Source organism: Oncorhynchus masou, chromosome 31, assembly GCF_036934945.1.
Source record: "Oncorhynchus masou masou isolate Uvic2021 chromosome 31, UVic_Omas_1.1, whole genome shotgun sequence".
NCBI lineage: Eukaryota > Metazoa > Chordata > Actinopteri > Salmoniformes > Salmonidae > Oncorhynchus > Oncorhynchus masou.
This window is the reverse complement of record NC_088242.1, coordinates 25,029,901-25,057,008: the sequence shown is the minus strand read 5'-3', so window position 1 is coordinate 25,057,008 and position 27,108 is coordinate 25,029,901. Positions and strand designations below refer to the sequence as shown.

The 27,108-nt window shown below is 42.3% G+C and overlaps 2 protein-coding genes and 1 long non-coding RNA gene across 4 annotated transcripts; 1 reads left to right on the top strand and 2 right to left on the bottom strand.

Annotated features, from left to right (window-relative positions):
- The first annotated feature begins 219 nt into the window (after positions 1 to 219).
- On the top strand, positions 220 to 10,827 carry LOC135523637 (uncharacterized protein C16orf52 homolog B-like). Of its 2 annotated transcripts, none has more exons than XM_064950447.1 (3): positions 220 to 1,063; positions 8,080 to 8,292; positions 9,307 to 10,827. In XM_064950447.1, exons 1-3 carry the CDS (start codon positions 958 to 960, stop codon positions 9,489 to 9,491), a joined length of 504 nt encoding a protein of 167 aa, XP_064806519.1. In that variant the 5' UTR covers positions 220 to 957; the 3' UTR covers positions 9,492 to 10,827. The 2 variants fall into 2 exon arrangements, with proteins under 2 accessions (XP_064806519.1, XP_064806518.1); XM_064950446.1 differs by having other exon boundaries at positions 220 to 1,072.
- Positions 10,308 to 26,255, bottom strand: LOC135523640 (uncharacterized). The gene is made up of 2 exons (XR_010452841.1): positions 26,173 to 26,255; positions 10,308 to 10,449 (listed from the first exon to the last, which is right to left on the bottom strand). It is a non-coding gene; the product is annotated as an uncharacterized LOC135523640 (long non-coding RNA).
- LOC135523638 (transmembrane protein 235-like) lies at positions 15,370 to 23,103 on the bottom strand. Its single transcript, XM_064950448.1, has 3 exons — positions 23,001 to 23,103; positions 19,895 to 19,936; positions 15,370 to 16,737 (listed from the first exon to the last, which is right to left on the bottom strand). Exons 1-3 carry the CDS (start codon positions 23,017 to 23,019, stop codon positions 16,454 to 16,456), a joined length of 345 nt encoding a protein of 114 aa, XP_064806520.1. The 5' UTR covers positions 23,020 to 23,103; the 3' UTR covers positions 15,370 to 16,453.
- Positions 26,256 to 27,108: the final 853 nt, after the last annotated feature.

Genomic DNA, 27,108 nt, shown 5'->3' with positions numbered 1-27,108 from the left:
AATATAGACAGAAAATAGACATTTGTTAATTTATTTCGTTAATATATTGTTAGTTTTTAAAAATTAATAAATACTTGTTTAAGTCACTTTAAACTATAAATCAGAAAAACATCTTGTAACAGTCATGTTACATTTTTTCAGGGGGACTTTTATTTAGACATTTTGCCGAACGATCACGTGACCTTAATGTCGCTTGTTTCACATTGCCAGAGAACAGCGAGTTATGTTACCACTGATTCCATTGAGCTGATTCCCCCTTCACTACATTGCTAGGCTACATTATAACCTCGAATGGATACATCTGACGGGCATTACAGGCTACATTATAACCTCGAATGGATACATCTGATGGGCATTGCAGGAGGGACAAATAACGGTATTTCTATTGAAGGGAGTATTGGCAGATTAAGAAATCTGACCATTGCATACAATATATGTATTTTAAGGAATTTCCATTTGTTTGCAATGAAGACAACTCAGATGGAGAAGATAAACGGACACAGGAAAGAAGCGGTATAATATGCACTCTTGCAAGCATCTCTTAAATAACATAATTTCGGCGAAAATGGTCGCAGAACTTCTGAGTTTTCCTTTAACTCATCTTTCAAATATATTTTCCTGACACCATAAGCTACCCTGTTGCGATACTGAGCTATGGTAATGGGTGAAACAGTGGGCGTTCATAGCCAGGGCCATAGTCGATAGTTATAAGGCAATGAAAGGAAACGGCTTTGCATAAATCCTACACCAGGACTGCTGCGTGAAGATGAGAGGCTTGCCCTTCTACCAAGAGGACGATGACAATACATCCACTGAGCATGACCAAAACATTGATATCGGACCTTGAAATCCATGCCTGAATCTCTTTTGTCCTATCTGCCCTTGGAGGGGGCGAGATAGAGGAGACTTTCCTCTTTGACTCAATATAAAGGAGACGAGAGCATTCACGTCCGAGAAATGGATAAACTCACCGTTATATCAGGATGTCTCTTTCTAGCAGCTGATATCTTTGCTATCGCCAGTATTGCCAATCCGGACTGGATCAACACAGGAGATGCAGCTGGTAAGTTAGGTGAGCTAATTTAACTTAATTGACTATTTACTTGACAGCTGTGCACACACCATCTGTCTACCAATGGTGGCTCGGCAGCTACAGCTGACTGTCAATAATGTGCATTGACACACTATTCTTCTATAAATTCACTTCACTTTGGCCAAACTTTCAAATATAACACTTTGGCATTCTGGTGTCCTTTCATTCGACAGGTCAAGGGAGCTTCAGAATGTACCGAGGCCTCATCTAAGACCTTCTAAATGTTGTGTTACACCTATAGCATTCCTGCTCTCTTTCTCCCTACATCCACATCATCACTCTCCAAAATACAGCTGCTGATAAATGATCTGCCCTCTACTTTTCCGCCCCACCATGCTCCTATACCCCACGTCCCTTCAAGGCATATACGCCTTCCTGTACCAGCTACTCACCTCCGTTGACAAATAGTGTGTCAGACTGAGCGATGTGAAGTGAGTGCCACTTATCCAGCTATGCCCTTGGAGGTCTGTTCAGCTCTCCACTCACTCTCTGTTATATGCATCTGACACAGACCGACTGAGGCATTGGTATTTCATCTACAGTCACCAGTCTGAGGGCATGGTAAAGTGAAGTGCAGCAGCAAAGGTAGGCTACTGCTTGTTTGCTGTTGTTGCTACAGCTACAAAACAGGCTACTTGGAATGAGCTGGTGACCTTTAGCTGCAGCTGTAGTCAGCAGATTGTAGTTCTGTGCTGTGGCCTACTGCATAAACGATGGGGTGACATTTTCCCCTGGTTGGTGTGAGGTAGGAACCAGGACAGAGATGTAACTTATTGAGTCCTGTGTTTAGATTTTAACGGTATCATTTGTGATCATACTTTTTTCTTTTTTATACATCATGTACACCGGGACAAAGAATTAAAACATAGGAAGGACCAAACTAGAGATAATATCCCACTTCCCTCCCACAAGATCACCAACATCACATAATGAATCTGAGGTTTTAAAACATGGCTATAACAATGTTAGAACTGTCTTATGTGCCCAGCACATTGAGAATTTATGCAAACCTGAAAATGTACAATTTATAGCCTATATTACACTGTTACAGTCCATTAGCATTCAGGTAGAACATACAATGCACAGAAGGAACAGAAACATGCTTGACTTCCCTTGTGAGACTTCCTCCTTTCATCCCACACAAAAGAGAAGGTATGAAATCAAGCAGGGTTAAACGCCTTTTGTTCCAGCCTAATTTGCCTGCTAGTAATTACCAGGTGGAGAGAAGCATTGTTTGTAAATGGAGATGTGTGGAGTCTTTCCTGATGAGGTCCGCTGGGAGGTAGAATTCTTTCAGATGAAGCACTCACAACTCAATTATCAAGGAAATTGCCTTGACTGGAAGGCCCTGTTTGTATATCTGAGGTCCAAACATATTGTTTTGTTCATGTGAAATGGGTAAATGCATAGACCTAGTTGTTCCTGCCAATTAAGTTAATTTGCCAGTCTAGCACTTTGGCAGCACCCAGATGTTGATGCTCATTGCTTACAGATAAGAAGATGTTGACAATGACATCATCAGATTGGAAAATGTTATTATAAATCCAAAAGTCTCTCTTTCATCCCCTGAACTTTATCCTGGAAAGTCAGCATTATGGTTTATTTGTTGACAGCAAACCTCTGTCCTCTCTAATTAGTTATCCAGGAGGTGAAGCTTTGAACAAGTTTATAGAGGTGTGTGAGTTATACTAACGTGCCTCCTGGTTGTTACGCAGGTATTCTGTAGTGAAGTCTGTAGCAGCAGGGGACTGACTGGGGCTGCATGGGGAAGTGTTTACTAACTACAGACATTGGCCCACAATCACACACAGTCACACACACCTCCCTGTGTCTCAAAGCCCTGGCTATCAGACAAGCCGGATGTGGTACGCATCTAAAACAGTCCCAAGAATTAGAAATGGCCTCCAAGAGGGCCAAGGAACAAAAAGTAGCATTTAGATCATTGACAAGCTATGGAATGGATGTGTAAGCTTGCTAAAGAGAAGGAAATATTGTGTCATGACAGGATATAGTTAGAATAATAGTAGAGAGAATGATTTATTTCAGCTTTTATTTCTTCCAGCACATTCCCAGTGGGTCAGAAGTTTACATGCACTCAATTAGAATTTGGTAACATTGCCTTTAATTTGTTTAACTTGGGGCAAATGTTTTGGCTAGCCTTCCACAAGCTTCCCACAATAATTTTGTCCCATTCCTCTTAACAGAGCTGGTGTAACTGAGTCAGGTTTGTATGCTTCCTTGCTCGCACATGCCTTTTCAGTTCTGCCCACATATTTTCTATAGGATTGAGGTCAGGGCTTTGTGATGGCCAGTCTAATACCTTGACATTGTTGTCCTTTAGCCATTTTTCCACAATATTGGAAGTATGCTTGGGATCATTGTCCATTTGGAAGACCCATTTGCGACTAAGCATTAACTTCCTAACTGATGTCTTGAGATGTTGCTCCAATATATCCACATAATTTTCCTTGCTCATGAAGCCATCTATTTTATGAAGTGCACCAGTCCCTCCTGCAGCAAAGCACCCCCACAACATGATGCTGCCACCCCCGTACTTCACAATTTGGATGGTGTTCTTCAGCTTGCAAGCCTCCCATATCGATGGTCATTATGGCCAAACAGTTCTATTTTTATTCTATTTTTTTATCAGACCAGAGGACATTTCTTCAAAAAGTACGATCTTTGTCCCCACAGGCAGTTGCAAACCGTAGTCTGGCTTTTTTATGGCGGTTTTGAAGCAGTGGTTTCTTCCTTGCTGAGCGGCCTTTTAGGTTATGTTATGTTAGGTTACGATATAGGACTGGTTTTACTGTGGATATAGATACTTTTGTAACCGCTTCCTCCAGCATCTTCACAAGGTCCTTTGCTGTTGTTCTGGGATTGATTTGCACTTTTCGCACCAAAGTACATTCATATCTAGGATACAGAACGCGTCACCTTCTTGAGCGGTATGACGGCTGCATGGTCCCATTGTGTTTATACTTGCGTACTATTGTTTGTACAGATGAACGTGGTACCTTCAGGCGTTTGGAAATTGCTCCCAAGGATGAACCAGACTTGTGGAGGTGTTGGCTGATTTCTTTTGATTTTCCCATGATGTCAAGCAGAGAGGCACTGCGTTTGAAGGTAGGCCTTGAAATACATCCACAGGTACACCTCCAATTGACTCAAATGATGTCAATTAGCCTATCAGAAGCTTCTAAAGCCATGACATAATTTTCTGGAATTTTCCAAGCTGTTTAACGGCACAGTAAACTTTTGACCCACTAGAAATGTGATACAGTGAATTATAAGTTAAATAATCTGTCTGTAAACAATTGTTGGAAAAATTACAATTGTTGGAAAAATTAACCGACTTGCCAAAACTATAGTTTGTTAACAAGAAATTGGTGGAGTGGTTTAAAAATGAGTTGGAATGACTCCAACCTAAGCCTATGTAAACTTCCAACTTCAACTGTATCTAAACTAATGAAAGGGTTTATCCTCAAAACAAATCAGCTAAAGTAAAAAAACACCATTGATGGGATGTTTTCCACTCAGATCTCTGTCCGGTACTATAACATGATCTGTATCAGGGCTGTTCATATATTATTAATCTTCCATTCATTTGTGATTCTGGTCATTGGGAAGCAAACTGGACCACTATAATGAGTGAGGAAACATGACACATTAGATTGGTTTAGTAACGATTATTTATATTCATTAGGATGCTATGTCAATAGCCATGGCATAACAGCTGTGGTCAACATTACATACATTTACACTGGGCCAGCATGTGTGTCTTGACATCACAGGCGGCTGGTGGCACCTTAATTGGGGAGGATTGTCTTATAGTAATGGCTGGAACTGAATAAATGGAATATAGAATACATCAAACAGATGGTTTCTATGTGTTTGATAACATTCCATTCAAGCCATTATTATGAGCCGTCCTCCCCTCAGGAGCCTCCTGTGCTTTACATACTGAACACCGAATGGCAAATCACTAAATTGCTATTACTAAGCCTCAGTGCTGGCATCTAAGGACAAAGTTCCAATCTTTGGCAGGAAACTCACATCAAGGGCAGTATACTATGTCCTTAAACCTTTGAGGGATGCTCATCATATTGGTCCATACTCATTCTCTCCCTCCCCTCCCCTCCCATCCCCTCCCCTCTTTAGTGATGTACAGTATGTTCTTGTTTCAGAGCCATAATGGGGTATTTGTAAGTCTCAGCAGGACTGGACCGATCTGTCCAATTACTAAATTCATCTCCATCCATCTCTCTAATCCAATAGATAAAAAATGGTTGTGCCAAGGCCACTGTTCTTTCCTCTCTCCTCTAGCCGCTCTTTCTCCATCCTCTGTTCTTCTCTCCGCTCTGCCAAAGCCTCTGTTCCTCTCACCGCTTCGTCCCGAGCCACTGGAAATGACAAGGTGCTGGCAAACTGCTCGCCTCATGAGAAACAATAATTGAATTTTACATTTCTCTCTTAAAAATCTATACTGGTGAATTGTCCTTAATAGCTGACGAGGGGGTTGAGTGTTGCTGAGTTGACATACAGTGGCAAGTATGTGAACCCTTTGGAATTACCTGGATTTCTGCATAAATTGGTCATAAAATTTGATCTGATCTTCTTTAAGTCACAACAATAGATAAACACAGTTTCTTTAAACTAATAACACACAATCAATCATACGTTTTCATGTCTATATAGAACATACCGTGTAAACATTCACAGTGTAGGGTGGAAAAGTATGTGAACCCTTGGATGTAATAACTGGTTGACCCTCCAGTGGCAGCAATAAACTCAACCAAGTGTTTTCTGTAGTTGCGGATCAGACCTGTACAACAGTCAGGAGGAATTTTGGACCGTTCATCTTTACAAAACTGTTTCAGTTCAGCAATATTCTTAGGATGTCTGGTGTGAACTGCACACAAGGTCATGCCACAGCATTTTAAATGGGGTTGAGGTCAGGACTCTGACTGGGCCACTCCAGGAGGCGTATTTTCTTCTGTTGAAGCCATTCTGTTATTGATTTGACTTTTACTTACTGTGTTTTGCGTCGTTGTCCTGTTGCATCACCTAACTTCTGTTGAGCTTCAATTGGCGGACAGATAACCTTACATTCTCCTGCAAAATGTCTTGATAAATTGAATTCATTTTTCCGTCGATGATGGCAAGCTGTCCAGGCCCTGAGGCAGCAAAGCAGCCCCAAAACATGATGCTCCCTCCACCATACTGAACAGTTGGGATGATGTTTTGATGTTGGTGTGCTGTGCCTTTTTTCCCCACCAATAGTGTTGTGTGCTCCTTCCAAACAACTCCACAGAATGTCCACAGAATATTTTGCCAGAAGCGCTGTGGAACATCCAGGTGCTCTTTTGCGAACTTCAGACGTGCAGCAATGTGTTTTCTGGACAGCAGTGGCTTCTTCTGTGGTGTCCTCCCATGAACACCATTCTGGTTTAGTGTTTTAGGTATCGTAGTCTCGTCAACAGAGATGCTAAATGTAATGCTAGCATGTTCCATAGATTTCTGTAAGTCTTTAGTTGACACTCTAGGATTCTTCTTAACCTCATTGAACATTATGCGCTATGCTCTTGCAATCTTCTTTGCCGGACGGCTACTCCTAGGGAGAGTAGCAACAGTGGACGGATGAACATCCAGGCTTTTAGAGATACTTTTGTAACCCTTTCCAGCTTTATGCAAGTCAACAATTCTAATCTTAGGTCTTCTGAGATCTCTTTTGTTCAAGGGATGGTTCACATCAGGCAATGCTTCTTGTGAATAGCAAACTCAAATTTTGTGAGTGTTTTTAATAGGGCAGGGCAGCTCTAACCAACATCTCTAATCTCATCTCATTGATTGGACTCAAGGTTAGCTGACTCCTGATTCCAATTAGCTTTTGGAGAAGTCATTAGCCTAGGGGTTCACATACTTCTCAAACCTACACTGTGAATGTTTAAATGATGTATTCAATATAGACAAAAAAATAAAAATACAATAATATGTGTGTTATTAGTTTAGGCACACTGTGCTTGTCTATTGTGACTAAGATGAAGATCAGATCAAATTTGATGACCAATTTATTCAGAAATCCAGGTAGTTCCAAAGGGTTCACATAGTTTTTATTGCCACTGTATTCTGAGTTGGGTCAGGGACAGACAGGAAGGGTGGAGTTCGTATACGATCTTGTTGTTGTTGAAAGCGTTATGACTTCAGCAGGCCTAACTAACTGACATAATTGGACCCACCAGGCTTTGGGGCAGGAGAGCAGAGGCTCTCAGGCAGTGAGTTACTTTCTGATGTAAGGCCTCTCTTCCCTCTCTCTCCTTTATCTTATCTCTCTCTGTGGTGTCAGGGGCTCTGGTCCTGAGCCATCTGAGTCTTACGCCATTGATTGATTCCTCAGGGACCCCTGGCATTGGTTCAGGGCCTAAGAGTCCCACTCTTCAGCCTTGTTATTATACCAACCCTCCTTGAGCTCTACTTTGTGTGGTCACAGGGGACTGGAAGTGGAAACCGGTGTCACCAGGGAGGTCATTAGTCCAGTCGTGATGTAATGCCGTCATGCCTCATACAGATCTTAGCTTATCTAATGGTGACACCATCACAAGTTGAGGGATATTTCATAACTGATGCAATCTGCTGCTCTGGGTTATGCTTCTTCTCATAAAACAATGTGTACATATTGTGGTGGGACAGCACAGTTGACCAGTGAGAGTATGTGTGTGATGAAAGATACTCTACCTCTGTGTGTCTATCTGATTAAGCACTCTCTCTGTAGGTGCTCTGACAGCGGGACTGCTGGTCGTGTGTGATCTAACCCTGACTGATCGCTGTCTCTCTCTCCCTCTCTCTCTCCCTCTCTCTCCCTCTCTCTCTCCCTCTCTCTCCCTCTCTCTCCCTCTCCCTCTCTCTATCCCTCTCTCTCCCTCTCTCTCTCTCTCTCTCTCTCCCTCTCTCTCTCCCTCTCTCTCTCTCTCTCCCTCTCTCCCTAGGTTCCCTGACGGTAGGCCTGGTGCGGCAGTGCCAGACCATTCACGGTCGTGACCGGACCTGTATCCCCCCGCGGCTGCCCCCAGAGTGGGTCACCACCCTCTTCTTCATCATTCTGGGCATCATCTCCCTCACGGTGACCTGCGGCCTGCTAGTGTTATCACACTGGTACCGTGAAGCCACTCGTTATGCCCGCTGGATTGCCTTCACTGGGAGTATGTTTCATTTTGAATTATTTAACGGTTATTCAACCAGGCTGGTCAATGGAGAACCAGTTCTTGTTTAAAGTGACGGCAAAGAGACAAAAACCACAATAGGATAAATACAGAAACTAGCCAACAACCCTTTCATTCATGAGTGGGGCCAGACATAACCCCCCATTATCCCCTATGTGGGCTCTGGTTAAAGTAGTACAGACTAGGGAATAGGCCAGGGTCATTTGAGGCATAGCCATTAGTTGGCCTACAGCTTCAAAGCACCTTAAGATTCTTGTTATATCACTAATGGATGTTAGCGAATGGATTTGAGATTAATGTCACTTGGGTTTCATTTTAGGAGAAGCTTTTGTGTGGTAACTGTGTCTGTGCTGAGTGGCTCCTTGAACACGTAGGCTACAGTAAATGGGTCTGTTGCTATTTTAAGAGGGAAAGAGACCATGGGGCTGCTATTAGCAGACCTAAAATCAGTAGGAGGGATTTTAGTGGTCCAAGGGATATGACGGAATAACATTCTTTGTTATTATTATACTCCGATAGGTTTTTTTAGCTGAATCATTATTGGGCAAAAATGACCTTGAGGTATAATAATAAAGTAATGACAATGTAATATGACAATGTAAATTGATTTTGTTGAGCGCTCATGTGTAAAGATATATATTGTTAAATATCTATGGTCTATTTTGATATTATGGTCTATTTTGATATCAGAGGGGTGAGTAATGTCTGAATTAGTTTATTCTGGGAGTTATTGATCATAATGACTAGACATAACTGTGTGGTTTTAGGTATTCAGACTATTCACACTACATGATAACATGACATACAGTATGTCACTTAGATCAGGCTTCAATGCCGATGAAAACGCAATATAGAATTTAGCCTGACATTGTGTACACTGTTGCTGCCTATTTTTTCAATGTTGTAAGAGATATTGCTCCCTAAATTGTATGCACTGTGAATAGTGTTTTTAAGACAACTGTGTTTCTAAAATGTTTTCTCTCTCCTCCACAGTGATCCTGTTTTGTATGGCGGCTCTTATATTTCCTATAGGATTTTACATCGATGAGGTTGGGGGACAACCTTATAAACTACCCAACAACACAGTGGTGGGGTCATCATATGTACTCTTTGTTCTATCTATATTTTTCACTATAGTGGGACTACTGTTTGCAGGAAAGGTCTGCTTGCCTGGGTGACATATTGGACACTTAAGTGTCCCGCTTGCGTCGCCTCATTAGCTAGCTTTTGAGGTGGCACCATCGGCTAAGACACTTAAGGAGGGCGGCTACGTGTGTTTTGTAAGGCAGAGGTCCTGAGTTCACGCCAGGTATGGGCCAAATCGTGAGGAAGTGGTACTGGCTAAGCAAGCAGCGTGACAGCATGACGTTTGGATGCCTGGAAGGGAAAAATAAGAACTGTGAGAAACACACTTTCTCTGTGTTTGTGGAACTCTCTGATGCACCTTTGGATGACAGGTCTCTACAGCCCCTCGCCCTGGTCCCATAGGACAGGTAGAAGGCACTAGCCTGTCTGTGGTCATAGATATGGGAGGAATGGACACCTATCCAGTCCCTTCACAGATCAGTGAACACAGAAGTTTTGTTCCACGAATAGAGTGCCTTTTCGGGTAGTGTAACTTTTTATTTCACCTAATTTTAACATTTTGTCCTAAAAAGCACGTTTTAACGTCATAAGAAATATGTTTCTCCAACTCCTTTTGAAAAAAATATATTTAAAAAGGAATCATTTCACCATATTTAAACGAGAGTTCAGTTGACGTAACAGGGTTGACCTTAAACCTGTGCGACATGAATCACTAATCAAATGAAATAAATAATAAATCTTCAGACATCACTTTGTCAAAGCAACAAATGTTATTAGGGCTTTACATTGGTTATGAACACTTGGGGAAATTTGGAGATGTTAAGTGGGTTAAAATCTTTAAAGTCGGAGAAAAATGACATGGGACATGCCAAAATGATCACAACTCAGGATAAGACCCAGATGCACAGTTCGAATCACACATGTTTATTAACAAAACAGGGCAAGCAGACGACAGGTCAAGGGCAGGCAGAGGTCTGTAATCCAGGGCAGAGACAGTAAGGTACAGAACGGCAGGCAGGCTCAGGGTCAGGGCAGGCAGAGGGGTCAAAACTGGAAGAACAAGAAAAATGGGGTAGAGAGTAAGAAACAGGAGTATGGGGAAAACACGTTGGTAGGCTTCACGAGACAAGACGAACTGGCAACAGACAAACAGAAAACACAGGTATGAATGCACAGGGGATAATGATGGGCAACACCTGGAGGGGCTGGATACAAGCACAAGACAGGTGAAACAGATCAGGGTGACAAAAATTGGGATTTTCTGAGATAACCAATGTATTTTAATGTAAAACACACTACAAATATTTTTTTAAATGTTTAGTTAGAGTGTAGATGTATATAGTGCTTTCATACCTCTTGATTTATTCCACATTTTGTTGTTACATACAGCCTAAATTAAAAATGGATACACACAATAGCCCACAATGACGAAGTGAAAACATGTTTTTAGATTTTTTTGCAAATTCATAGAAAATGTCATACAGAAATATATATTTTACAGAAGTATTCACACACCTGAGTCAATACTTTCTAGAAGCACCCTTGGCAGCTGTGAGTTTTTCTGGGTAAGTCCCTAAGAGCTTGCCATACCTGGATCGTGCAACTTTTTCCCATTATTCTTTTAAAAATTCTTCAAGCTCAGTCAAATTGGTTCTTGACACATCATACTAAAATGAGTGTCTCGGATTTACGTAAAGAATAATACAAAATGCTCTGAGACCAGGTTGGTTATAGAGCAGCAAAGCACAGCTCAGAGCAAGCTACTGGCAAGCAGGGACAAGGTTGGGCTGCTGAGAAGGTTACCTCTCTCTCCCACTGGCCTACTGTTGATAAAGGTCAAGCAGCAGTCATTCAACAGCCTTTCTGCTCTGACCTTCCCTCCACGCACAGCGCACCACAACCACTGGCCCACTGTTGATAAAGGTCAAGCAGCAGTCATTCAACAGCCGTTCTGCTCTGACCTTCCCTCCACGCACAGCGCACCACAACCACTGCTATTATCAGCCCTGTGGAACACTTCAATCTTGGATTATTATTTTTGTTGTGTACTGAATGTAGGCTGCTGTGTCCTTGGCTGGGATTAATTCCATTTGCGCTTTGCCAGCTATGCACCTTTTAAAAGCTTATTTATTTCAGCGTCCACGGAGATCACATTCACAGTAAGCACGGCATAGGTCTGCTCAATCAGAAATGCAGGGCAGGGCCCATTCTGATTTGAGCCCCACCTGTTTAGCTAACATTTTTTGCTGTTGCCTGTTTTGCATGTTATTTTGACATTAATATGTGTCACATATCAGTTTGCAATGTAAAAAAAAATCATTGACGCCATATACAAACATGGTCTCTTTTTTGTTTTCTTGAGTAAGGCAGCTCCAAAATGCTGGTGTTTCAGTCTAGCTTCTGTGGTGGTGGGGCAGCCAGCGAAAAATAAAGAGAGTAGGGGTTTGTAATGTTTGCTAGTTGCGCCGTGATTGGCTCAGTGTTCTGTCACTCATGGGAACACTACGTCCGCAAAATCTGAATAGGGGAGCTCGAACATTTAAGCCCCTTGGGTGCTGCCATGGAGTTACATTATACGTGCCCATCCAAGAAGGCTCAAGGTCATTGGCCACAGATAAAATTACGTTATATCAACCATAGCTTTGATTGGACTGATCATATCAACATCATACTTTCAAAATCTTAGCTAGCAAGCGACGAACAAGCATGAATCACATCGAACATCTACTGGCAAATCCTTTTCAATCCTTGTCAAATGAAGAGAAATTATAGATACAAATTATCGGTGCTCATCGGCCATTGGACATAAACATTACACAACAAGTTGGAAATCACAAATTCAACATTGAGTGGTTTGGAAGGAATCAGTGGCTAACTGCAAGTGTCGCAAAGCAATCACTAGCCTGCTATTCAGTGGAGAGGGTGTGTGGTCCATGTCTGGGTTTAAGGGTCACTTTTACAAGCTTAAAAGGATAAACATTCACATGCAACACCATGGGCCAGAAAAGGTTGAATACATTGGCCATGCTGTTAATCCAGCATGACTTTGCCACATTCAAAACAACTGGGAAGATGCGTTTTGAAAGGTCATCCAACTCGGAATTCCAAGTCAGGTATTCAGGCCTCTTTCTAGAGCTCCAACCTGAAGATCACTGATGTCATGATTCAACCTTGTTTTTTTCCTCTGAGTTCCCAGTTGTCTTGAAAACCCCATAAATCCAAAGAATGACAAAATTTGCCCACAAGAAAGACCACCAACACCACCTTCCTGTTCATGTAAGCATAGCACAACAAAGTGAGTCCAAATATGTCTTGTATGCTGCTGCATAAATTATGTAAGATGCCAGGAAGATATGTATACTGTAGCTAAGAAAGTAATACTAAGTGTATGTTGTGTAGTAAACTGTTAGTAGCGCATGTGCCTCACCCTAATAATTTGGTCCCTTTCCCCCTCATAACTTAGACTACTGTTGTGACTTGGTGGTGCACATGTAGCCTATAGCATGTTTTAGAGAAATTCCATCATCGAAAATTGTAAGAGTTTTCATTGTCTGCTTATATGCTTCCTTTATTCCCTTTGTTTATCCTACAGTTCTGACCTGGTGTAGGGGGAGAATACTGTAAGAAGGGGTTCTGAATTCTGTCACTGCACATTTCAAAAGTGCTGAACAAATTGTTATATTGACTACGTCCGTTTTAGCATGCTCATTTGGCATTTTATTAGGATCCCCATTAGCTGTTGCAAAAGCAGCTGCTACCCTTTCTGGGGTCCAACACAAAACATGAAATAATACAGAACATTAATAGACAAGAACAGCTCAAAGACATAATTACAGTTGAAGTCGGAAGTTTACATACACCTTATCCAAATACATTTCAACTTCGTTATTCACAATTACTGACATGTAATCCTAGTAAAAATTCCCTGTCTTAGGTCAGTTAGGATCACCACTTTAATTTTAAGAATGTGAAATGTCAGAATAGTAGAGAGAATGATTTATTTCAGCTTTAATTTCTTTCATCACATTTCCAGTGGGTCAGAAGTTTACATACACTCAATTAGTATTTGGTAGCATTGCCTTTAAATTGTTTAACTTGGGTCAAATGTAGCCTTCCACAAGCTTACCAGAATAAGTTGGGTGAATTTTGGCCCATTCCGCCTGACAGAGTTGGTATAACTGAGTCAGGTTTGTAGGCCTCCTTGCTCACACATGCTTTTTTAGTTCTGCCCACAAATTTTCTATAGGATTGAGGTCACTCCAATACCTTGACTTTGTTGTCCTAAAGCCATTTTGCCACAACTTTGGAAGTATGCTTAGGGTCATTGTCCATTTGGAAGACCCATTTGCGACCAAGCTTTAACTTCCTGACTGATGTCTGGAGATGTTGCTTCAATATATCCACATAATTTTGCTGCCTAATGATGCCATCTATTTTGTGAAGTGCACCAGTCCCTCCTGCAACAAAGCACACCCACAACATGATGCTGCCACCCCCATTCTTCACGGTTGGAATGGTGTTCTTCTGCTTTTTTTGGCGGTTTTGGAGCAGTGGCATCTTCCTTGCTGAGCGGCTTTTCAGGTTATGTTGATATAGGACTCGTTTAACTGTGGATATAGATACTTTTGTACCCGTTTCCTCCAGCATCTTCACAAGGTCCTTTGCTGTTGTTCTGGGATTGATTTGCACTTTTCATACCAAAGTACGTTCATCTCTAGGAGACAGAACGCGTTTCCTTCCTGAGTGGTATGACGGCTGCGTGGTCCCATAGTGTTCATACTTGTGTACTATTGTTTGTACAGATGAACATGGTACCTTCAGGCGTTTTGAAATTGCTCCCAAGGATGAACCAGACTTGTGGTCTACAATTTTTCTTGGCTGATTTCTTTTGATTTTCCCATGATGTCAAGCAAAGAGGCACTGAGTTTGAAGGTAGGTCTTGAAATACATCCACAGGTACACCTCCAATAGGCTAATTGACATCATTTGAGTCAATCAGAAGCTTCTAAAGCCATGACATAATTTTCTGGGATTTTCAAAGCAGTTCAAAGGCACAGTCAACTTGTGACTTATGAATTACAAATAAAATAATAAGTGAAATGAATTATAAGTGAAATAATCTGTCTGTAAACAATTGTTGGAAAAATGACTTGTGTCATGCACAAAGTAGATGTCCTAACCGACTTGCCAAAAGTATAGTTTGTTAACAAGAAATTTGTGGTGGTTGAAAAACGAGTTTTAATGACTCCAACCTAAGTGTATGTAAACTGCCGACTTCAACTGTACATACATTTCTTAAAAAGGTACACGTAGCCTACATATGAATGCATACACACAAACTACCTAGGTCAAACAGGGGAGAGGAGTTGTGTTGTGAGGTGTTGATGGTATGTCCCCTGATGGTATGTCTGGTAGGGTAAGTGTGTGTCAGAGCTTTGTGTATGTTGACTATGCAAACAATTGGGGATTTTCGACACGTTAATGTTTCTTCTAAAAATAAGTGATGCAGTCAGTCTCTCCTCAACTCTTAGCTAAGAGAGACTAGCAGCATAGTATTTATATCAGGCCTCTGATTACAATGAAGAGCAATATGTGTCGCTCTGTTCTGGGCCAGCTGCAGCTTAACTAGGTCTTTCCTTGCAGCACTGGACCACACAATAATCAAGATTAGACAAAACTAGAGCCTGCAGAACTTGCTTTTTGGAGTGTGGTGTCAAAACAATCAGAGCATCTCTTTATTACGGCCAGACCTCTCCCCATCTCTTTATTACGGCCAGACCTCTCCCCATCTCTTTATTACGGCCAGACCTCTCCCCATCTCTTTATTACGGCCAGACCTCTCCCCATCTCTTTATTACGGCTAGACCTTTCCCCATCTCTTTATTACGGCCAGACCTCTCCCCATCTCTTTATTACGGCTAGACCTCTCCCCATCTCTTTATTACGGCCAGATCTCTCCCCATCTCTTTATTACGGCCAGATCTCTCCCCATCTCTTTATTTCGGCCAGATCTCTCCCCATCTCTTTATTACGGCCAGACCTCTCCCCATCTCTTTATTACGGCCAGACCTCTCCCCATCTCTTTATTACGGCCAGATCTCTCCCCATCTCTTTATTACGGCCAGATCTCTCCCCATCTCTTTATTACGGCCAGATCTCTCCCCATCTCTTTATTTCGGCCAGATCTCTCCCCATCTCTTTATTTCGGCCAGATCTCTCCCCATCTCTTTATTTCGGCCAGATCTCTCCCCATCTCTTTATGACGGCCAGACCTCTCCCCAGCTTTACAACCATTGAATCGATATGTTTTGACCATGACGGTTTACAATCTAAGGTAACGCCAAGTCATTTAGTCTCCTAATTTCTTAATCAGAATTACGGATTGCCTCTTATCCACTCATCACTCCCTAATGCCATAGTTTGTACATCTCAATTGTCAGTAGAAACCACCTTTGTTTAGGCAAGTCAGCCATGTCAGATATGTTTTTTTTTAAACAGGCAGTAAATGAGTCTGAATGAACTGTTTTTCTGCCAGACAAGGCTCCGCTGACACCACTGCTACATCTGGCTAAAGATTCACTTGAGATGCACCCTTAGTCTGCTCTGAGCATTTCTACTATGGCTTTTGCTTTGAGTACATCCACTCATGATACATACTTCTTTCCTATAGCCCTTCACTTGCCCAAGTTCTAAAATGAAACCCCTTGACCGCTAACAGCCATTCAGAGTGACTTGTGGTTGAGGCCTGTAGTTCTAGTACATTTAATTTCTCATCCTATAGGACCACAATAATACAATTTGGTATTTGGAGGCATTTGTCAATTGAAATGTAGTGACTTATCACACCAAAAGATGGCACTACATCTCAACTGTTTTGCCCATAGACTAAACCACATATGGCATTTTGGATGAAAAAAAATACTTTAAAGAACAATTTTTCCAGAGAGAACTTAATTTGTGGTGCCAGATACGAGCACATACAAATCATTAGAAAATTGAAGGTACAGTTCAGGGCCAGTTGGTTATCCAGTTCTTGTGACATCTTCCTCTTTGGTTAGGTTACAACATGGAGAGGCCAGCCGTGGCCTTGTGGTCCATGCTGCAGGGTGGCTAGGCGGGCAGGTCCGTGCTGCAGGGTGGCTAGGCGGGCAGCTAGCAGCAGCAGCAGGCCAGCGAGGACCTCCAGGCAGAAGGAGAGCCAGGCCAGGCCGAGGGACCAGCCGAAAGAGGTGTTGACCACCTGGGCCAAACGCTCAGCCCCCACCAGCCTCTCAGTCTCAGCCATCGCCTGTTGGGAGTAACTGATGTACAGGCTGACACCAGAGAGGGTCAGAACACCTGAGGAAGCACACACACACACGTAATTGATGTAGCTGGGGCTCACTTTGAAGCATGTCAGCAAACCTGGGGAGACAATAACAGTAAGTCATTGCTAATATACCAAATGCGCACACAAGCAGTTGGAGAGGGAGATTGAACATTATTTTCATGTAAGCACAAGTATGTACAAGTGCTAACAGGGTACACTTGGCTTGGAGAGAAGGATCACCTGAAAGGCGGTAGCATTGGAGGACAATGACGCCACAGTCACTTAAGACAGCTTCTTACACATTAAAGAGTAGGATCAAAAGGACAGCCAGCGAAAGAGAGGAACACTTGAATGATGTATTTGGTTTTGTCTTTACAACCCACATATCACAATGAGAGAAACAAGAAGTAGACTGAAGCATGCACCATCTGATGATATCGGAGTTTAAGAGCCATCAGAGTCCTGTTATGTTGCCATGGAGGAAACTCCTGTCTTTGGTTCCGGCGGAATAGGAAAAGTCAATAAACTATAACGTCTTTGTATCCAGCTCCCTGCACCCAGCAGCCCAAATCACCACGTATTACTGGCAGGGGGGGCTAGGTGGGCATAATTTTAATTTATCCCTATGTCACCCAAGGGTGTCAAGAGCTGAGAGGGAGGAAGGAGTGGAAGGTGTGTGAATGAGAGTCAGCTGTTATTGAGTTGACCTACAATCCTCAAATGGACCATCAGACAGCCTTACTTTTCCCTCAGACTCCATCTACACTGGACTGACTGGCGACTAATACAAAGATACTCATCAAACTCCAGAAAACCATAGAGCCATCAAGCCAGGAACATTAGAAAGAACATCAGTGACAATTACACAGAGGGCTTATTCACACAGGACTGACATAATAAAAGTGATCCGAATGACTTACAATGAGAAAACCAGAGACAGCACCACAGGGAGTATAATCAACTACCTATCAGCCTGCTCAATGATTGGTGGATATGGTTGCTGGCTACGACAGAGACATCGTTTGTTAGCAGAAATGAACAGGAAATTGAAATAAACAAGTTCTGGATATTCCCTATTGACACTGACCTCAGATGACAGAGGCTTGCCTCGTAAGAGACTGCTCCTGATTACTTCCGAGGTGTGGTAGCCTTGTGGTTCGTACGAGGCTAGAGGTGTGGTAGCCTTGTGGTTCGTACGAGGCTAGAGGTGTGGTAGCCTTGTGGTTCGTACGAGGCTAGAGGTGTGGTAGCCTTGTGGTTCGTACGAGGCTAGAGGTGTGGTAGCCTTGTGGTTCGTACGAGGCTAGAGGTGTGGTAGCCTTGTGGTTCGTACGAGGCTAGAGGTGTGGTAGCCTTGTGGTTTGTACGAGGCTAGAGGTGTGGTAGTCTTGTGGTTCGTACGAGGCTAGAGGTGTGGTAGCCTTTTGGTTCGTACGTGGCTAGAGGTGTGGTAGCCTTGTGGTTCGTACGTGGCTAGAGGTGTGGTAGCCTTGTGGTTCGTACGAGGCTAGAGGTGTGGTAGCCTTGTGGTTCGTACGTGGCTAGAGGTGTGGGTCTCTCAGACACTTATAGATTCCAAGCATCACCCAGGTGGAATCTACACTTTCGCTGGTGGATGTTCCAGCCTACCGACAGAGGATGAGTAGTTGTGAACTTCAGAGACAGAGATGCCTGATAAAGAGCTCCAGTCCTGCTTGTCTGACTGATGTTTCTCCCTACCTGGCTGTACCATCGACGCCATCTCCACTCAAGCTATTCCTTTATTTAACTGCATTCTCATCTAGCCATAGTTATAACAGGTCATATCTACTCAGCTCCGTTCAGAATCACTAGAAGCAGCAGACAAGGAAATCCAATTTCACCTTTGCTATTCTTACTCATGGAACCCCTGGCTCAGGCAATTCATCAATCGAAGGAAATAACACAAATTTCCCCAAAATCTACTGATCACTTAATATCATTACACGCTCGATTATACAGTGCCTTGCGAAAGTATTCGGCCCCCTTGAACTTTGCGACCTTTTGCCACATTTCAGGCTTCAAACATAAAGATATAAAACTGTATTTTTTTGTGAAGAATCAACAACAAGTGGGACACAATCATGAAGCGGAACGACATTTATTGGATATTTCAAACTTTTTTAACAAATCAAAAACTGAAAAATTGGGCGTGCAAAATTATTCAGCCCCTTTACTTTCAGTGCAGCAAACTCTCTCCAGAAGTTCAGAAGGATCTCTGAATGATCCAATGTTGACCTAAATGACTAATGATGATAAATACAATCCACCTGTGTGTAATCAAGTCTCCGTATAAATGCACCTGCACTGTGATAGTCTCAGAGGTCCGTTAAAAGCGCATCTCTGATCAGTCTTCTCCTTGTATGAGCTGAACGTTTATTGGGACGGCCAGTAAATGAAATAATATTTCAGCTGTTTTAACTGGCAGAAAATCTTTTATCAAAATGAATGTATTGACACGGCTGAATTTCTGTAGTTCAATAATACCCATTGACCTGGAAGAGGTGGTCTTCACTGAGATATCCAGATATCCCTTAATGTAAACTAGAGAAGATTAGTTCTGCAAAATGGCAACCATCTCACTCTCTCCCATTTAACCAGTGGGAGGGGGGTGTTGGCGGGTGCATAGTTACTAACGGGAGGAATGCGTTGGGGTTGTCGGAGTCCCTCTTCCTGAGGGGATTGAAAGGACCTTTGTGTCGTGACGCTTTAGGGCCCCCTTAGCCATAAAGCTCACTGATGGTGGTGTGTATTCAACATTTTTATTAAGCCCATGGAATTTGTTAAATTGAGAATTTGGCAGATGATACAAGACCCTCACATAAACACAAAGAGACAAGTTTTCCATTAAATTGGAGACGTTTACAAGAAAACATGCTTGATGGAGGAATTGAAGAAGATAAAATCAAAGATAAGAATGACAGGGAGAAGACAAAATAAGGATGGAGAGAAGGCACAAACACAATAGTGCCACATGTAGAGTGACCACAACAGAGAGAAGAAGACACAAGGCACACAGACCAAATTCACAAGGAGTCAGTAGAAAGCCAAATCACTGAACAAAAATATAAAACGCAACATGTAAAGTGTTGGTCTCATGTTTCATGAGCTGAAATAAAAGATCCAATACATTTTTCATATGCACAAAAAGCATATTTGTTTACATACCTGTCAGTGAGCACTTCTCCTTTGCCAAGATAATCCATCCACCTGACAGGTGGCACATCAAGAAGCGGATTAAACATCATGATCATTACACAGGTGCACCTTGTGCCAGGGACAATAAAAGGCCACTAAAATGTGAAGTTTTGTCACACAACATAAAGCCACAGATGTGAAGTTTGAGGCAGGCGTGTTCATTTCTCTACTATAAGCTACTTCCAACTTCGTTTTAATGAATTTAGCAGTACGCCCAACCGGCCTCAAAACCGCAGACTACATGCATGGCGTAGTACAGGCGAGCGGTTTTCTGATGTCAACATTGTGAACAGAGTGCACCCTGGTGGCAGTGGGTTTATGGTATGGGCAGGCATAAGCTACGGAAAATGAACACAACTGCATTTTATTGATAGCAGTTTGAATGCACAGAGATACCGTGAAGAGATCCTGAGGTCCATTGTCGTGCTATTCATCCCCACCATCACCTCATGTTTCAGCATAATAATGCACAGCCCCAAGTCGCAAGGATCTTTATACAATTCCCGAAAGCTGAAAATGTCCCAGTTCTTCCATGGCCTGCATTCTCACCAGACATGTCACCCATTGAGCATGTTTGGGATGCTCTGGATCGACAGCGTGTTCCAGTTCTCGCCAATATCCAGAAACTTCACACAGCCAATGAAGAGGAGTGGGACAACATTCCACAATCCATAGCCGCATCACCTCTATATCATCATTCATTGAATCAGATTGCTCATTCATCACAAAATCCACTGATATTGCCAACTCCTTTAATATTTTTTTTTCCATTGGCAAGATTAGCAAACTTAGGCATGACATGCCAGCAACAAATGCTGACACTACACATCCAAGTATATCTGACCAAATTATGAAAGACAAGCATTGTAATTTTACAGTAAACAAATTGACAATACTTTCAGCACGCTTATAGGGAAGGCCATTCAACAAGCACAGCACTTACACAAATTACTGACGATTGGCTGAGAGAAAATTATGGGGGGAGCTGTTTTGTTAGGCTTCAGTGCGGCTTTTGACACTATCAATCACAGTCTGTTGCCGTAAAAACTTATGCGTTATGGCTTTACACCCAATGCAGTATGGTGGATAAAGAGTTGCCTGTCGAACAGAATAGAGGATGTTCTTTAATGGAAGCCTCTCCAACAAAACCCAGGAAGAATCAGGAATTCCCCCAGGGCAGCTGTCTAGGCCACCTACTTTTTTCAATCTTTACTAACAACATGCTTTCAGCAAAATGGCAGGGTAGCCTAGTGGTTAGAGCGTTGGACTAGTAACCGAAAGGTTGCAAGTTCAAATCCCCGAGCTGACAAGATACAAATCTGCCGTTCTGCCCCTGAACAGGCAGTTAACCCCCTGTTCCTAGGCCGTCATTGAAAATGCTGATGACGCAACACTATACACGTCAGCTACCACAGCAACTGAAATGAATGCAACACTTAAAAAAGAGCTACAGTTTCAGAATGTCCTAAATATTTCTAAAACTAAAAGCATTGTATTTGGGACATAATACCCTCAACTAAATATTATAATGTGGAAAGACCAAACTGCTTGGAGTAACCCTGGATTGTAAACTGCTATGGTCAAAGTCGGTCTGTAATAAAGCGCATTCTAAAACAGCACTATCCACAAGGCAGGTCCTACAGGCCCTAGTTTTCTTGCACCTGGACTACTGTTCAGTCGTGTGTTCAGGTGCCACAAAGAGGGACTTGCAACTGTCTCAGAACAGGGCAGCATGGCTAACATTAATAATATGCATGTCAATCTCGCATGGCTCAAAGTGGAGGAGAGATTGACTTCATCACTACTTGTATTTGTGAGAGGTATTGACATGTTGAATGCACCGAGCGGTCTGTTTGAACTACTGGCACAACTCGGACACCCATACATACCCCACAAGGCGTCTCTTCACAGTCCAAGTCCAGAACAGACTATGGGAGGCGCACAGTACTACATGGAATTCTATTCCACACCAAGTAACTCATTGCTAGCAGTAAAATTAGATTTACAAAACAGATACACCTTATGGAACAGCAGGGACTGTGAAGCAACACAAACATCGACAGATGCGCATAAACACACATGTACACATGGATTTTATGTTATAGATATGTGGTAGTAGAGGCCTGAGGGCACACATTTAAAATGTTGTATAATCTGTTATGACTGTATTGTAAAGTTTTTCAAACGTATTACTGCCTTAATTTCACTGGACCCCAGGAAGAGTAGCTTCTGGCAAGGCAGCAGCTAATGGGGATCCATAATAAATACAAATAGGAAGGAGGTGTCATACTGCATGAGGCAAATGGTGATCACACCAGATACTGACCCGTTTTCTGATCCACGCCCCTACTTAAAAAAAAGGTATATGACCAATAGATGCATACCAGCATTCCCAGTCAAGTGAAATCCATAGATTAGTGTCTAATGAAGGTATTTCAATCGAGTGATTTCCTTATGTGAACTGTAATCAGTTGAAATTGTTGCATGCTGCGTTTATATTTTTTGTTCAGTGTAATTCCAGCCTTGATTCCATTTCACACATTGCCATGTGCTGTTGATTAGGTCTGAAGCCATTTAGTCTTGTTCCTTAACTCAGTTCTCCTGCATCACAAGGCTTTCTTTATCAGGGTTATTCTAGGCCTAACTGGCAGTGTCACGGGGAGGGAAAGGGCACCAGTAGAGTTAGAATTAGTAGAATCTAGAATGTTCTTTCCACTCATTCAAATTGTGTGGGGACGCCCATCGGTCAAGAGCAGAGTGTTGGCTGAAGCTGCTGCATTGGTTACTCTTGATTAAGTAAAACAGTAAACAACGCTCTACCCTCAAGTTCATAATCTATTAGGCCCCTTTTCTGACCAGAGTTAAGCGCACGTAAAACTAACTTAATTCCTATTTTAGGCACTTCTCTCGCTATGTGTATTCTGACCTTGAATCTAAGCAGGAGAACAGCATGAGTATTCTGACCTTGAACCTAAGCAGGATAGCAGCATGCTATTCACCCGCTATTTGTTCGGTGTGGAGATCTAAGAAATTAAGTTGTAACGGAGGTGTGTCTACAGATAAACCTTAGTCTGACCTTGGTTTAGTCGCCTCATTATTCCACTTTTACGCGCGAGGACTCCATGAATAAGATCGAGCGAACCTGCCCGTTCCAAGAGGAAAAAGCATATACTTTATTTTTTGCTTGGAGACGAATGTGAAACCAGTTTATACGGAAGCAAACTGAAAATCAACATGACATGTATTGCGGCCCCTTTTCCACAGTGAAAGAGGCTACAAATAGCTGTGCCGTTGTTACGAATTTTAAATGTGTGCCCGCACAATTTGCGTGGATGAAATTTGGACACCCAAACTATAGGCTTCTGTAGGGCCGAACCTGCCGAGTTAATGCATGCTCATTAGAATGTCTTAATTATAGCCTATGCCCGGGCTTTTCTCATGTTTTATTTTACAATGTGTGTAATGTTAAATATCAGCACTATCGGGGAGCCACCGTCAGTAATACCCACATACATGTATAACTCACTTCATTGTTTGTTTTCTTCCATTTGTAGCTTATATTTTGCATCATTCCATTCCGTTCCCCTTTCATTCCTCTGTCACGTTCGTGTAATTGTTCCTGATGGTCGCTAGCATTTGTGGCTCATATTAGGCTAACGTTGTGCAATAATTTGGGTCACGTAGCCTTTTTGAATCATTGAGTAAATCAGACCACACGTAGCAGGTTAAGCCTGGAACCTTGCGCACGGTTCACGACGAGTGGACCGTTATGTTTCATGATTCAAACCCGATTGTACACTTTTTTCCACCTTTGAATATTTTATGGATAATACTTGAATATGACAACTTTGAGGATTAATCAAACCACCTTTTTGTTCATTAAGATATGTAGTGCGTAAAGGATCTCTAAACCGGTTTATGATTCATAGATACTTTCCTAACCCTAAAATATACCGTATTAATCGACACGATCAGAGTATTTTTATATCTACCAATTGGTGCTGAAACGGAGACGCATAGATGGCATTCTTTCATTGATCCCTATTTTCTGAACCCATTCTCTCGATGTATTCTAGTCTTTCGATAAAATTATAATTAAAAGGTATACAATATTTAAAGGGATGGCTTAAGATACATGTACTGAAAAGTTGTTTTACATTTATTCAGCGCGAGCAAGGGAACCACGCATGCAAATACCGTTATGCACCTTCACAAGATAAATCTGAATACCAACTACTGAGAAGTGCATAGGAAAGGCGTGTGCAATAGTAATTTCCTAAATCAGAATCGGGCCCCTAAAGAATAAGGTGCTAAATCCTGGTAATGTTGTCCAACAATGAAAAGGAAAACACTTTCCAGTGTGCTGTCCAATTAATTGATTTTCCTCTCTGAGGACATACAGTACTGTGTACTTGCACTTTCCATGGAGAAGGTCTTTACAACTCTAGCGCCAAGTGACTCTCTATAACGATAAAGGATATACTGTACGGTTGAGAAGGTAATCCTCATAACTGGATTGGTAATCAACAGGCTAGGCAGGGGTGCCATCAAGCCATCTGTGGTCTGTTCCTTCCCAGTGATATGGCCTTGTAATGGGGGGGGGGAGTCTATCATCCATCGCTCTCAACCTAGCTCTCTCTCTACAAACCTTTATTTTTACAGTCTCTCCATACCCTCATTTCTCTTGTTTAAATCCCAAACACTAATCTCTTCATCTCCACCCAATTTAAAGCCCATAACCTCCACCTCTTTCTCCAGCTGGCTGAAGTCATTCCCATCCATATCTTGCTCTCCAGTACCTTCCCTCTTCTATTCTCTCCACCCCCTCACTATTACTCAAATGACTTATTTCAGTGGATATAACCAAATCATTGCTCTCCTCAGCAGCCCCCTTTCTTAATAATGAAATTAGGAAGTGAAAGTGTTTGAAAGCAGAGGGATATTGCAGTGTTGGCCATCCCCAAAGATCAGTAACATATATACTAATCCCGGTAATCCATCTGCTATCTGGGAGGCAAACAAACTAACATTTCCATTAGGTACAGGAGAGAGATGTAGGGCTGAATAGACTTTGTTTTCTTTTTTTCCTACTGTATTATTGACTGTATGCTTTGTCATTCCATGTGTAACTCTGTGTTGTTGTATGTGTCGAACTGCTATGCTTTATCTTGGCCAGGTCACAGTTGCAAATGAGAACTTGTTCTCAACTAGCTTACATGGATAAATAAAGGTGAAATAAATAAATAACATTTTAAAAGATGGGCTGGCGGGCAGTGGAGAGAACATCCATCTTAAAATATTCTTCCTTCCTCCGTGGTCAAATCAAACCCATTATTATCAGTCTAGCTCCAACCACATGGAGATAGTTTAGTGTGTGTGGAGACTGACATTGTGGTAAATAACATTGCCGACAATAAAAAGACCTTTCCAAGTCGTTCTGTGATGCAGAGCCAGATGGTGTGAGACCTTCTGTATCTGTGCTCCAATTAACCACACCACCACCCTCTCACTTCAACTGTGAAACTACAGGGGTGAATCTCAATGATCTAAAATTACCCGGATGCCTCCAATTGTCCTCCTTTGTACGATTGAGATGCACACAACTTCAAGTGAATGGGCTGGCTCTAAAGCAGTCTTTCCCAATTCCAGTCCTCGAGCACACCCAACATCACATCTTTCTGTTGTAGCCTGAGACAAACTCACCTAAATCAACTCATTGAGGGCTTGATGATTAGTTGACTAGTTGAATCAGGTGTGCTTGTCCAGGGCTTCATCAAAAATGTGTACTGTTGGGGATACGTGGTACTGGAGTTGGGAAACATTGCTCTAAAGCAGAGGTTGGCAAATCCAGTCCTCGGGGGCCTGATTGGTATCACTTGTTCTCAATCCCTAGCAAACACAACTGATTAATCAAATTGCATTCTAAACTGAAGATCATGATTCGCTGATTATTGGAGTCAGGTGTGTTAGCTGGGGCAAAACTGACACCAATCAGGCCCTCAAGGAATTGCCCACACCTGTTCTAAAGACTTTATGGATGGGAGAATGTTGCATAGGAGTGCATTTGGACATGTAGGTGTCAGGTAACCTTGCCCTTGTCCCAGATCTCCTTGTGCTATCATGTCAACTTTGTGTCATGCCAAACATGACAATGAGTAACAAGGCGTTGGCATGGTAGCACAAACAGACTAGCACTAAGACTAGGAGTTAGGGCCCTAAGGATGAGCGATGATGGATGACACACTTACTGCAGAGGATGAGATAGGAGGCGGTGCCAGTGAGGAGGGTGGGACTCCGGGCCAGGGAACTGATCAATCCACAGATGCCTCCGAACACCAGCAGAACCAGGCTTAGAGGCAATAGGACCACAATCGCACTGTGCATGTCTGGGGAAACAAACAGACACACAATATTCAACCATAGGAGCACTTCTTTCACCAACACTTGAGACAAATTGTGGCTTCATCAACAAGAGAATCTATTCACAATAGCAATAGCTGTAAATGTTTTATTCTATAATGTCTTGTTTAATAAGGTGATAATGGACAGGTCACTCACTCAACATGTGCATCTCAGGTTCAGAGTAGTTGGGGGAGTTAAATGTGTAAGAATACACCTTCTGACCTGAAAAGATGGATAAACACATTCAGAGGACCAAATGGATTATCCACGGATTTTATTCAGTTTTCATTGTGACAATAAAACAGTGTCTTGCTACAGGAAAAATGACAACAAATAATCCTAAGTGATACTATAAAAGGCATCCATCTAAGAAAGACATTGGTTTCAAATTACTTCATCCAAATGCATAGGAATGCATACCTTCATAAGTTATCCACAATCCGGAATGAGAATCCGAAACGTCTGTATCGGTCCAGTTGGTTCTGTTCACTTCAATAATGTACCAGTAGTCGCTCCCGATCGCCGTAGCCAGGAACGCGAAACTGAGGATACCGAAGATGCCAGCGGTGATCACCAGAGAACTAAAGGATAGCTTCATCTCGCCTGATTGATGTAAAGTACAGTATTTGCTCAGAGAAAAAAAACGTGTGCATCGAGTCAACCCCCTACCGGTATAGGGACTGGTTACGTGCCCTATTTGTACGCACTGTTTATGTGGTTGACTAGAAGGGTTAATGACAGTAAAAGGCGAAAGTACTATAGAGTATAGTGAAATTAAGTAA